Genomic DNA, 12,918 nt, shown 5'->3' on the forward strand with positions numbered 1-12,918 from the left:
CAAAGGATATTGATAAAGATGAAAATATTCATTCACAAACTGGCAAATGAAATCTAAGTAAGAAGACAGAAAAAGTACCAAAGTATGAATAAACAAAGTATTAATAATGTTTGTAAACTAAAGTTAGATTTGATCAAGGACCAAACAATAACAGGGATTACATTGCCTTAAGCCTTAACTGACACTCGTCTGCAGCCGGGTCCCCCCATGGAGAAGGGAAGTCCTGCAGCTTCTCACGCCTCCTACACTGAAAGGTGGAGCCGCTCACTTTGAACGCCTCTGTTTTAACAAACTTCAGATACAACCAGCGGCTACATCAATAAAAGCAATCACCGGTAAAATCTGATGGAGCTTCTGTTTTTCACTTCATTACATTAAAACTTCCACCAATCTTGCCCCCAAAACAAACTATTCTGTCCTTTGAGGGATCACAAATAAACCCACGTTTAAACCAGTAGGGGTCTGCGGCCCTGAAGGTATGAAAGGTGAAGGCCCTCCCACCGCTCACCTGTACGATCTCCAGCATCTCCTCACGGCTGATGTACCCGTTTCCATCCAGGTCATACATGCTGAAGGCCCATTTCAGCTTCTGCTCCAGCTTCCCGCGTGACGTCACGCTCAAGGCGATGATGAACTCCCGGAAGTCTATCGTCCCGTCGCCGTTGGTATCAAAAGTTCGGAAGACGTGCTCTGCAAACTTGGAGGCATCTCCGTATGGGAAGAAATTGGCGTATATTTTCTTGAACTCCTCCACATTCAAGGTTCCACTGGGACAATCCTTCAGGAAGCCCTGAGACAAAAACATGACAGTTTCATTCATTTTTGTGTTGAGGTTTACATTCCTTATCCTTTAGGAGAAACGACATCAACTCAACACACCAGGAAGATCCAGGAGGATCTTTGTTTGTCGAGCAGACAGAAGAACGTTTGTTTTTTGTGTGAATGCATACTAGCCATTCTCCTGCTGCTTTCTCTACGTTCTTCGGCACATTTCTGCTGTTTTGGAGTTAGCGAGCTAGCTTTTTTAGTTAATTTGGACTCTGTTAAGGTTTTCTTAGGCTAATTTGGAGTTCAGCTCATATTTGAGCAATACAATAAATATTTTTGCAAAATTGGCATGTATTCTGAATTTTTAAGCAATTTTACTACAAATTCTTCAGAAATTTAAGTCAACTTCAGCACTCTTTCAAAGTTCTTTAACGAAAATTTCTGTCTTTTAGCAAATTTAACATTTTGTAAATAGCTTTTGCATTTTCAGCAAATTACTTCTGCAATTAAAATAAATTGTGTCACCATTTTCAGTATAAAGCTTCAGCATCTTCAGCGACTACTTTGGTCAAAAAGCCTTCACACCAGCACTTTCTAGTTAAATCTGCTTACAGATCACAGAGGTAGAAGTCATTCTGGTCTGGCAAAAAGAAAAATCTCCTGTTCTTTTTCTGACCTTTAGGATCAGAGATATGACAGCTGCAGTGATGTTTCAAAGTTTTCACAAAGTGAAGGGTGAGAATCCACACGGCCAAACTCTGGCTGAAACTTTCTCCTGTGACATTTTCTGGGCTGGGAGAGAACATCAGTGTTTAGCGAAACTTTCCGACCGGAGTTCAGATTTACAACCAATAAATCCTTGAATGAAAGACAAGCTCCATAAACTCTGTGAAGCCTCAAGCTGCTCAACATCCTGTGGAATCCATGTCACATTTCCAGCCGTTAATCTGGAATGACGCGATCACCGTCAGTGACCGGGGGTCAGAGGGGTGGGGGGTTTAACTTCCACAGCCGCTGCTGCAATGATCAGACTGAAGCGTGGACAGCAGAGTTAAACAATACTTAATGCTGTCGATTGCAGTTTGGAAGAAAACCTAAGCAGAAAAAGCTTAGGGAAATCCTAAGACTGGAACAATGTAGTGGTTTAGGGGCTATTTCAGCAGAAATCTGTACAATAAAAGATGATGATTTTTAATTTAAAGATCATTAAAAAGGGAATACTTGTTAATGTATAACAGGATCATTTTAAAACATGATAGTTGGCTCTTAACAACCAAAATTTGTCCCTTGTATGGAGGTATTACAGTCATTTAAAATCTGACGAAAACAGAGTAACATTCTCTGCAAATGGTGCAGAAAGCATGTTGCTTCTAAAACTGGAAATAATATCAACCTTTGTATCGCCTGAAGCAGCACCACTGAGCATGCTCAGTCACTGACTGAAATAACCGATAATTCTCCTCAAAAACAACAAAGCTAAGAACTGCACAGCAGCAAGTCTGCACCACACGTGTCAAAGTCAAGGCCCTGGGGCCGGATCCGGCCCTCCGCGTGATTCTATCCGGCCCTCCAGATCATTGTATTTTATTGTCATTAATGACCTGATGTTATCTTGTGCTCATTTCTAACTTGTAGAATTTTGACAGAATATATTGTAGAGCTAGATATCTTAGCTGGCTATCAGCTTCAGTGTTTTTAGCTATCAATTTCAGCATCTTCAGCAGCCAAATTCATCCTTCAGCATTCACACTAGTATTATCCCAGGTAATGCTATGTATCTAGTTCATAAAGTTAAAATTTCAAAGTTTATAAATGTAGTTTTAGAGTGTTCATTAAATGTTTATCCTGTTCGACCTCAGGTGTGTTCTGGATTTTAGCCGCTTGTGTGACTGAGTTTGACACTCCTGATCTAAACTATGAGAAGAAATTCAAAGAACTTGCTGTTAGTTTCTAGCTTATTCACAGGATGTTCACAAACTTTTTTAATTTAATGTTTATTCTGTGAAACTTAAAAACATTAGAATCCATTTGAAGAATGAATGTTTTTAAATGAAATGATTAAGCAGTTTAGTGTTCTGTTCTTTGTATGTTCTCTTTTTAAAACTTAAAAACATGAGCTTTAAATTTTAGTTTAGTTTGTTTTATGTATGACTTTACTAAGTTGTCTAAAGAAAATACCAGTTACATCATGTTCCTCCGGTGCATCTGTTATGTTTAAAGTATGATATGCAATAAATATTTAAATCTGAATAATCTTCTGATTTCTTATGAGAAACAGAGCGTTCAAATTTCTCAAGTATAGTTATTTGAGTTACTATATCGTGATCTATATCTATAAAAACTATATTGGGATATAAAATTCTATACCACCAGAGTCAGTAAATAGTACGATGTGTTGAGTAAATAGATGATCCCGTCTGAGGATGAAGACTCTGCTGTTATTTGAGTTACATAACCAGAGAAACCACTTTGTTCTTCTTCCCTTTTTCCTTTTGCAAGTTTGTGCTCATGTGTGGAATGTTTTCCATCTGTTAGTTTTGATGCTGCAGGAAGTTGTTTCCTCACACGAGCGGAGCGTTTTGTGCCGAGGACAGAGAGAATAATCGGGCTGACGCAGGATGAGGTCAGGCTGTGGTGGTACTTCATCATCTCAAGGACTGGTCCAGAGCAGAGGGGAGAGTAGACGCTCTGACACTGACGGAGACGCCTCCAGACTCAAGGACCAGGACCCTCCAGAAGACACAAGGACTCTCATAGGAAATTATTATTATTATACGATGTACACTGCACGGTATTTAAATTATATGAACCGTTCTCATTCTGACTTTTACTGTCAAAAATGACTAAAAACTACACAGGGATGCGTCTGCATGAACAGGTCACAGTGGGGATGAACCTCATCACTCCACCCATATTATAGGGTGAATGCTGGAGAACACTGTGGGATGGTCAACAGTCCACCTCAGGGTACAGAGACAGAAATACAACCAAGTTCACTTCTAATTTGGCATCAGAGATTATTCTAACATGCATCTTTTTTGGTATAGTCCAGGAGTCTGTAACCTGTAGCTCCAGATCCTCATGTGTCTCTTTTATCTCTCCATGGTGGATCTTTGGACAAACATAAAATAATTCATGGAGACTGCTGACCCAGACATGTCGACCATCAGAGTCAGCAGCTCCTCCTAACAAAACTACCTAAAGAAAACAAATAAACAAAGTCTGAAAACTAAGACTACCAAGATCCAAACTAAAATAACAAAACCCAGCAGAGTAAGACTGCTGAGGACAAAGAGAGGAAAAATGAAATAAAAAAATAAAATAAAATAGCATTTTTTTTAAAGTAAGGATTACTTAATTATCATTTATTTAATTTAGATTAGTTAAATGTATAAATTGATGCCTGAGGTTCACATAGATGATAAACTATGTAGGTTTTTACATCCTGTTGACCTGAAGACGTCTTGTTTGATCAACTCTACCTCCAGAATGAACAGATTTTATATGCAAAGAGAAACTTTGGTAAAAAGTTTGATCTTTTATGAGTTAAAAGCACATATTAACTTATGCTGAACAACATTGGTTACTAGCTGAACTGAGATGATCCTGTTTGGGACAGAGCAACTTTTATTTTTAAAATAAGTTATTTGAGCTTCTGTCAAACCTTAAAAACATTTTTAATTACATTTTGAGAGATTCTAGGTTCTTTTAATATTTTTGCTTTTGTTCATGCCAAAAAATAGACATAATTCTTATTTATTATAAAAAAAGAAGGTCATGAATACAAATCCTAATTTCCTAAAGGCTAAAGTAAGACTATGCAGCTCCTTCTAGGTTTAGATCAGTAGAAAATGAGCCCAAACGGCTCTTTTACTGTTAAAGGTTGTCTTCCTCTGGTATAGAAGGACCTCACATGACTTTATTTACAAGAGCAGGCTTGTGTTTTCATGGATCCACTCTGACACATTAAAGGATTTAGTTACTGAAACACGGTCAGGTTTCAGTACTGACAGTGTCGTCTGTGTAGCTCTGTTTTGGCTTTAGATAGACTAAAGTTAGCGTTAGCTTGCAGCTCCTCCCACTACTTCATTCAGAAGCTCCTCCCTCCTGTGGCGCCGCATTCAGAGCTCCGCCCTACCTTGTACCACTCCTGCAGCTCGTGGTCGGAGAACTCGGTGTTCTCCCGGAGGTCCTGCAGCATCTCTGGCCGTAGCTTGCTGTTCTGTTTCCCCATGGTGGTGGGACGGCGTCACGGTTTCCTCGACAACAATGATGTTCTCAGCCCGAGCCAAGGCTCTCGTCACACCTGCAGGTCAGAGACAGAAGGTTAGCCACAGTAGAAATGGTGAGGGGCGTATACTTGGATAGCGCTTTTCTAAGTAGTTTACAGTCACACATTCACACACTGATGCAGAACACTGGTGTCAACCTATAACCACCAGGAGCAATGTGGGGGTTGATACATTAGCAGGCACCAAACCTGTGACCTTCTGATCAGAGGTTAGCCGCTCTACCGCTGCACCACGGCCAAAAACTGAAGAGTGGAAGATTCTGGATGCAAAAGCTTTAGTTCTGCAGAAACTGAGCGTGTGCAATGAAGTGAATAGAAAAGTCTAAAAACTATATTCAGCTGGTCCTGTTACAGGCCGAGATGCTGGTTATCAGGAGCAGAAGCATCATGGCTGCCAAACGTGCGGTAATCCTGACTGCACTCTCACATCCAGCCCAGAGATCAGCGGCGTGGCGTGAGGCGTTGGCATCTCCTAATCGCCAGCTCAGCTCCACCCATCAGCCCGTCGATCAGAGTGATCAGATTAGGCCATGAAAGCAGAATACTTCGCTTTTTATTGTCTGAAAAACAAAACAAATCAGCTTAAACTCAGAGTGTTTCTCTGTGTGAGTGTGTAAGCTGTTTGGGAGTTTAGCTAATATTTTAGATACAAGCTGTTTTGGCTAATTTAGATTTTTTTCTGTTATTTAGGCTAATTTGGGGCTTATCTAATACTTTAGGTTATGCTAGCTGTTTTGGCTAAATTATACATTTTACCCGTTTGGCTAATATAGGCTTTTTTCAGTTTTTTAGGATATTTTTAAGTTTAGCTTCAGTTTTTTTTTTGTTTGTTAGGTTAATTTGGCATTTAGCTAATATTTTAGCTGGCTATCAGCTTCACCGTTTTCATCATTTTCAGCTCTCAGCACTAGCATCTTCAGCTGCCAAATTCAGCTTACAGCATTCACACTAGCATTATCACAGGTAATAGTGTATATCTAGTTCATAAAGTTACAGTTTAAAGTTTATAAATGTCGTTTTAGAGTGTTCAGTAAATGTTTATCCTGTTCGGCCCGTGACCTAAGACGTGTTTTGGTCCCTTGTGCGTTTGAGTTTGACTCCCCTGATTTGACCTGGTTCATTTTCACCCAGCAAACTGCATGTGTTCATAAGCAACAGAAATCCCATCATGTAGCTCCTCCCCCTTTCTTCCACATTAGTTATTTTTTGAAAATTCCCATCTCCATTGATCTGATTCACTCCCAGTTTGATCCAGAGTTCGTTCTGTTTGTGGACATGAAGACGCTCCTGAGCTTCCCTCGGGGTTTCATCATTAGAACTTAAAAGTAGGTTTTCAGATGAAAACCTTCACTACTATTGAGCTTGAGTCCTCATCCCATATCTGTGAGGCATGGACCGACGCAGCGACACTGACTGACCTCCAGCATAGCTACACAAGAGTTGGATGTGAACGTGAATGAGTGCAGGTCTGTTTGTGTGGATCATGTCTGTGATTCATGAGAGGTGGGTGGAACAGGTGTTTTTCTCCAGCAGCTTTATGAACAGAAGCACCAAACCCACACGCTCGCCCGCCTCAGCAAACCTGCTAATAAAATTAGACTGATGTCCGCCCGTCCCAGAGGCGTTGGAGTGAATGCTGGTTGCCGGTTTCCAGGCTACAGAAAGGCTGCTGCTCGTGTGGTTTCTCCATTTCTGGGCTGGATTGGTCAAATATGCATGTATGGAGGATGAGCGGGTTTTATTCACACTGTTTTCCACAGAATCTTTAAGGAGGATCCAATCCAAGTTTAATAGATTTAAAAATTCCTCCAGGACAAAGGAAAGTCCAAAGGAAAAGTTCTGTTTCCTGGATCCTTCAGTCTCAAGGTTTTCCAGGACCAAACAATGAAGGGTTTGCTGTAACGATGTTCTAACGTCTCTGATTCGGGCTGTGAGCTCCATGAATGAGACCTACTGACACTTTTAGATGCCACTCAAGTCTCTGCAACTTCAGAAATCAGCCACGATTTCAGCCACGAATTAAAGAAAAACTAAGTAATTGTATCTAAAGCTGTTTCATCCAGATTTACTTCTCAAAATCCTCACAGACGGATCAGACGAGCCACAAACAAATCTTAGTCCTTCTGATTTCTCTGTGAACTCTCCCTCAAATCTCCAGATTTTCCTTCTCATCCCTGCATGGAGCTCTGGAGACTCTCAGACACTCCTGTTAATCCCAGTGTGGCCCCCAAAACCAGCAGGCTGGCTTCAGTCTGAGACCGTCTTTTTCCTCACTGCTGCAGCATCAAACATTAATCCGTCTCTGCCTGTAAGTCGCCGCGCAAACATCTGTTCTAGTGTTCCAGAGCTGCTGAGCAGGTCACTGACCTTCAGACTGATGACTGCTGTGAGACAGACAGACAGACAGACAGACAGACAGACAAGCAGACAAGCAGGGAGACAGACAGAAAGGTGGACAGGCATCCCATATCTGCCCCTGACTCCACTCCTAAAATTAAAACGACACAAAGGTCCCATTTTCTTCTCCAGTGGAGGAGTTGACAGAATGTCCCTTCAAAATAAGAGTCCTTTAAAGAACAACAAATGAAGGGCTGGGAGGAGATTTGAACAGCAGTATTTGATATTTTTGCACTCGAGTGCTTAAGATCACCAACATATTTCCACTTTCTTGCGCATTTGGACATTTTTCCTCCTAAACTTTTAAAGAATTGTTGAATAAATTCCAATAATTCCGTAGGAATGTAAAAGGAGGATTCGAGAAAACTCCATTAAGGTTTGAATCTTAATTGACCCAGTTATGCTTCAAACAGAGACACCTGAAGTTGGGTCAGGAACCAGGAGCTGCCCCAGTTCCTGCATTTACAGCCCTCAGCTATGAAGGAGGCGGGTCCAGAGGACAGGTCAGGAGAGAACCAGATGATGGAAACCTCAATTATTTTAAAAACATAAAAAAGATCCACAAAGCAGAGAATGTGACGGCTAAAAGTGCAGATTCTGGATACAGGAAGAGCTGAAGGAAGCAGAAAACAGAACATAACCTCTGTGGGAAACAGTCATGATGACATAAACATCATGTGATGCACCGGTCCTCATAAACCTGCTGGTTTCAGACGGACAAACGTTCTGAAGCAGCCGCACATCAAGAAGACACAAGCACAGGTCAGCCTTCCTAAAAAAGCATTTTAAAACGTCATTTGTTTCCAAATTGTCCCATCAAGCGAACCCTCTCAGCACCCCCGCCTCACGCTGCTGATCAATACGAGTCTGAAAGCTCATCAAAGGGACGGCGAGGACAAATAGACCAGAGGCTGAGAGAGGAGAGGAAGGATTGATGAGTTGGGAGAGAAAAGACATTATTGGAGTTGTTAAAAATAAGAATGAGGGCGGGTCCTCGGCGTCGAGCTCCCCTCGGCGCCGCACGCCTTACATAACCAGATATCTGCCTTCTTTCGGGGAAAAAGAGCTCCGATTTGGACCTCAGAGAATGCCAGGAAGCAGCATTAGAGCCGCATTAACACGCTGCTGCCACTTGGAGGCTTTTTCTAACAAACGTGAACATCTGCTCAAAAAAAAGCAACTTTGACAGAAAGTTTTTAATAGGAAACATGCATCTTTAAGATCAACATAGAACTTTCCTAAGGAAATGAATTATCTGACAAATCATCAATCACTCTGCCCCCTGGCTGTGAGAAGTGGGATTTAAAAAGCTCTCAGTGAATGACTGAACTGCAGCCCGTCGTCCAGACGTGTTCAAAATCCTGAAGGACATCAACAGGTCATCACAACACGGTCAGTGAGTTCAGTTTGATTTGGATAGGAGTGCAGGTAAAAAATGATTTTATCAAATTCACAATGCTTCATTTAGCCATCCTTGTACTGATTTTAAATGCTGCAAAAATCATTTGAATTAATTATTTATAAGCAAACATGGAGTTTGTGTTCCACTTACTCAAGCTTCATTTAGCACCGCTGCACCAAAACAACAAGATCTGGAGACAACCATTTGGAGGTGGATGTTCACTCCTTTGTCGTGTACAAGTACTGGACTGGGCAGGTAGCTCCCCTCTGTTTTCAGCTTCATGTTTAGACCCCATCAATGGATGCAAATATGACTAACATTAAACAGTGTACTGCTGGACTAGAACAAAGTCATTTATTTACTTAAAAAACAAAGGTGGTGGCTCATTTTTGTGGTTTTTTTGTGGTTAGCCTCTGCACATGTGATTCTATGCAGTGAATGCGAGACACTCTAAGTGTGACTGTATATGACAACTGGACTGAGTGACCAAACAGGAAATACCTGCTAGCTCCAAAAAGCCAAAATCTCATAGACTTCTATAGAGCAGGGGTCCCCCTTGCGGGAACTGTGAGGGGGACCTAACTGTCTTCTTCTCTGATGTGGGGCCGGGTCGGTTTGTAGGCTAACAGAAAAAGTGTAATAATCACAGCCGAAACGTAAACATTTACGCTGTCCCAGAAAGCCACACATAGCCAAATTTAAAATAATACCAAAACATTTTGAAAGCTAGATATATAGCATTACCTGTGATAATGCTAGTGTCGTTGGCTGAATGTGGCCACTGAAGATGCTAGTGCTAATAGCTGAAGATGGTGAAACTGATAACTGAAATGGCTGAAGCTAATAGCTGAAAACACTGAAACTGATAGCTAACTAAAATTAGCCAAAACACCCAAAAAGCCAAAACAGCTAGCATGTAGCTGAAATATTAGCTAAATGCCAAATTACCCTAAAAAAAAAAACTGGTAAAATGTGTAATTTAACTAAAACAGCTAACATAAAGCTACAATATTAGCTAGGCTCCAAATTAGCCTAAAAACATAAAAAAACTAAATTAGTCAAAACACCTAGCATGAAATATAAGCTAAATCCTAAATTAACCTAAAAAGATGCTAAAATGTGTAATTTAGCAAATCTAGTTAGCATGAAGCTAAAATATTAGCTAGCTCCAAAGTAGCCTAAATAATGAAAAAAACTTAAATTAGTCAAAACAGCTGGTATGTAGCTGAAATATTAGCTAAATGCCAAATTTGCACAAAAAAAATGTTAAAATGTATAATTCAGCCTGAACAGCTAGAATAAAGTTAGAATATTAGCTAAGCTCCAAATTACTCACAAAATGTGTATACTGATATGTATCGTATCGCTAGACCCTTTTAAATACACAGCCCTCATTTTAGAGCTAAACACAGACTATCTGCAGAAATGTTTCTCATTTTCAATCTTCATCTCTACCTTTCTATGTCGTTATGCAGATATTATGTTAACATTATCGTACACTTTTACTTCCTTAACAGATCTCCTCAAAACAAGCAAGAAATCTTTCCCCAGATGCAACTATGTAACGTGTCTGAGATGATGTTGCCCATAACAACCTGTGATGATGGGAGTCCATCAGCGTACAGGGAAATCTCCACCTTTCCTCCTCGTAGGTGCAGCAGCAGAATCCAGGCAGGTATCATGCATGTAATATTCATACAATATTTTTCCAGAACCCTGTGGAAGCAGCAGCTCCTTATGAAATATTTACACAGGAAAGCTCTTCTTCTCGCTGCAGCCGGCACAGATTTATTAACCACTTCACATGTAACAGCTCCACGCTCCACGTGCAGCCGAGCGCAAACACTAAATTATACCTGACATTTTTAGGCAACAATAACAATTCAGACATGAATGACATTTGTCCTGCTGAGTTTCACTGACGCGTTTCTGCGCCCACTTTTGACGGGAAAAACAGGATTTTGAATGTCGCTGTTTATGCAGTGACCTGCCTGAGAGAGGCTGGGGGAGGAAGGAGCAAGAGGGGGCGTTCTCCCTTTCGCCTCCAGTGGGAGGGGCATCATGGGAGCCAGAGTCATCCTCTCACTGGCTGAACGAGGAAGAGGAAACGTGCAGTAAATGTCTGCAGGAAACGTAGAGGATGAAGGGAGGAGCAGAGGAAACAAAACGAGAGCGGTGCTACTGGATAATTGATGCCACTTTTTCCTCCTCCCATCGCCTGGCGCTCTGCTCGCACTGCGCTCAGTATCTGCTCCGTGCAGCTCTATGACCTTTAGCGAGTGTGTTATTCTAATTCATGGCCTGAGCAGGATTATGCATGAGAATCCTTAAGCTCTGCTGCGCTCTGCACACCAAAAGACACCAGCGAGCTGCTGCTGACGGCTCCAATCCCGACCCCACTGTCAGACCTGAGGCTCCACGTGGGTCCAAAACAACCACCTGTGGCTCCTGAAGACCTCCAGCAGCTGAAGATGGACAAACATCCACAACATCTCAACGTCAGACGGTGGTGCTGATGGAAGAAGTGCATCTTTGACGTGGTTTTAATCTGTGCTCCCTTCAGATTTACTCAAAAATTTAAAGATCAAACTATGTCCACACCTACCTGCCAACCATAGACATAACCCAGATTCAGAGCGTACCAGGACGCCCTCACCAGCTGCACGATTGGTTTCCATCACAGGTCAATAGAACTGCTCAAAATAACAAGAAGACAGAACAATAACGTATAGTAGATTGTTCTTCCCTGCAAAAGCTGAAGTGTCTTTCTGCATGGTGAGCACTGAGTCCTTCAAACTCTTGAGGAAAATTAGCCGAGAGTGGCACAGAAAAAAAAAGTGTCTTTGAGACACGCGGTGCGGTGAATCCTTGGAGGAAAATGTATTTTTATGCTAGAAGAATTGCTTAAAGAAACTGAAACCCCAAGAGTTTCTGAATGTGATTCAACAACACAGCCAGCAAAGCCAAGTGGGCCCCATATGGTTTAAAAGTGAGCAGGAAATGTTGACCCCAATTCGGTTTGTCCACAGTGTCTGTGGGGGCCCCACCTGTGTTTGCCCACATTGGTTTAAGTGGACACTCAGTGAAAAACAAAGCTCACTAGCTCGATGCAGCAGAGCTCAATAGCTTGATACAAGGGAGCTTGTTGCTCGGAACACCGGAGCTTGCTAGCTTGCCAGCTTGCTACAGTGGAGCTCGAAGCTCAATTCATCTGAGCTCACTAGTCTGCTGCAGTCTAGCTCGCTACAGCAGCGCTAGCAAAAGCAGAGCTCGCTAGCTTGATACAGTGTAGTTCGCTAGCTCGCAACAGCAGACCCTGCTAGCTCACTAAAGCGGATTTTGCTTCACCAGAGCTCGCTAGCTTGATACAGGGGAGTTTGAAAGCTCAATACAGCAGACCTTGCAGAGCTAGCAAAAGCAGAGTTCGCTACCCCGATACAGTGGTGCTTGTTAGCGTTGCGAGCTAACCCACTGAGTGCCCACCTAAGCTAATGTGGGCAAACACAAGTGGGGCTCCCACAGAAACTGTGGACAAACTAAACTGGGGCCCACTTTCTCTACCCACTTTAAACCATATGGGGCCTCTTGGTCTTGCTGGCTTGGAAGTTCTGCAGATCTGATGCCAATATGCTCAATGTTGGGATTGCAAATGGAATAAATGTGAAGCTTTCCAGTACACACAAATGTTTCCAGTACACACAAATGTTTCCAGTACACACAAATGTTTTGAGGGAGGAGATCACAAAACGGTATATAACTGAAAGTACTAGTGAGATGTTCAATCAGATTCTCCCCTCTCAGGGGATTCAGTCAATGAACTTGTTAATAACTTTAATTCCAACATGTCAAATATCATGGATAGCATTGCTCCTAGTAAGGTGAAGGTGATCTCTGGTAGGAAAAAATCTCCATGGAGAAACTCCATTGTGGTAAAGAACGTAAAACGAGAATGTCGGAAATCTGAACGCAGGTGACGGAAATCTAAACTACAGGTAGATTATAACATCTATAAAGAGAAACTTCACTTATATAATTTACAACTGAGCAATGCAAGAAAGTC

General features: G+C 41.7%; 1 protein-coding gene across 1 annotated transcript in view; it reads right to left on the reverse strand.

Annotated features, from left to right (window-relative positions):
* The window catches only part of LOC112161168 (hippocalcin-like protein 1), a 39,073-nt gene that overhangs the window by 4,798 nt on the left and 21,357 nt on the right, over nt 1–12,918 (reverse strand). The window contains exons 2-3 of the mRNA XM_024296205.2: nt 4,907–5,074; nt 509–790 (exon numbers count right to left, since the gene is read on the reverse strand). Coding sequence (XP_024151973.1) covers nt 509–790; nt 4,907–5,002 — 378 coding nt within the window. The 5' untranslated portion in view covers nt 5,003–5,074. The remainder of the gene's footprint in view (nt 1–508; nt 791–4,906; nt 5,075–12,918) is intronic.

The sequence above is a fragment of the Oryzias melastigma genome, linkage group LG11 (genome assembly GCF_002922805.2).
Source record: "Oryzias melastigma strain HK-1 linkage group LG11, ASM292280v2, whole genome shotgun sequence".
Lineage (NCBI taxonomy): Eukaryota > Metazoa > Chordata > Actinopteri > Beloniformes > Adrianichthyidae > Oryzias > Oryzias melastigma.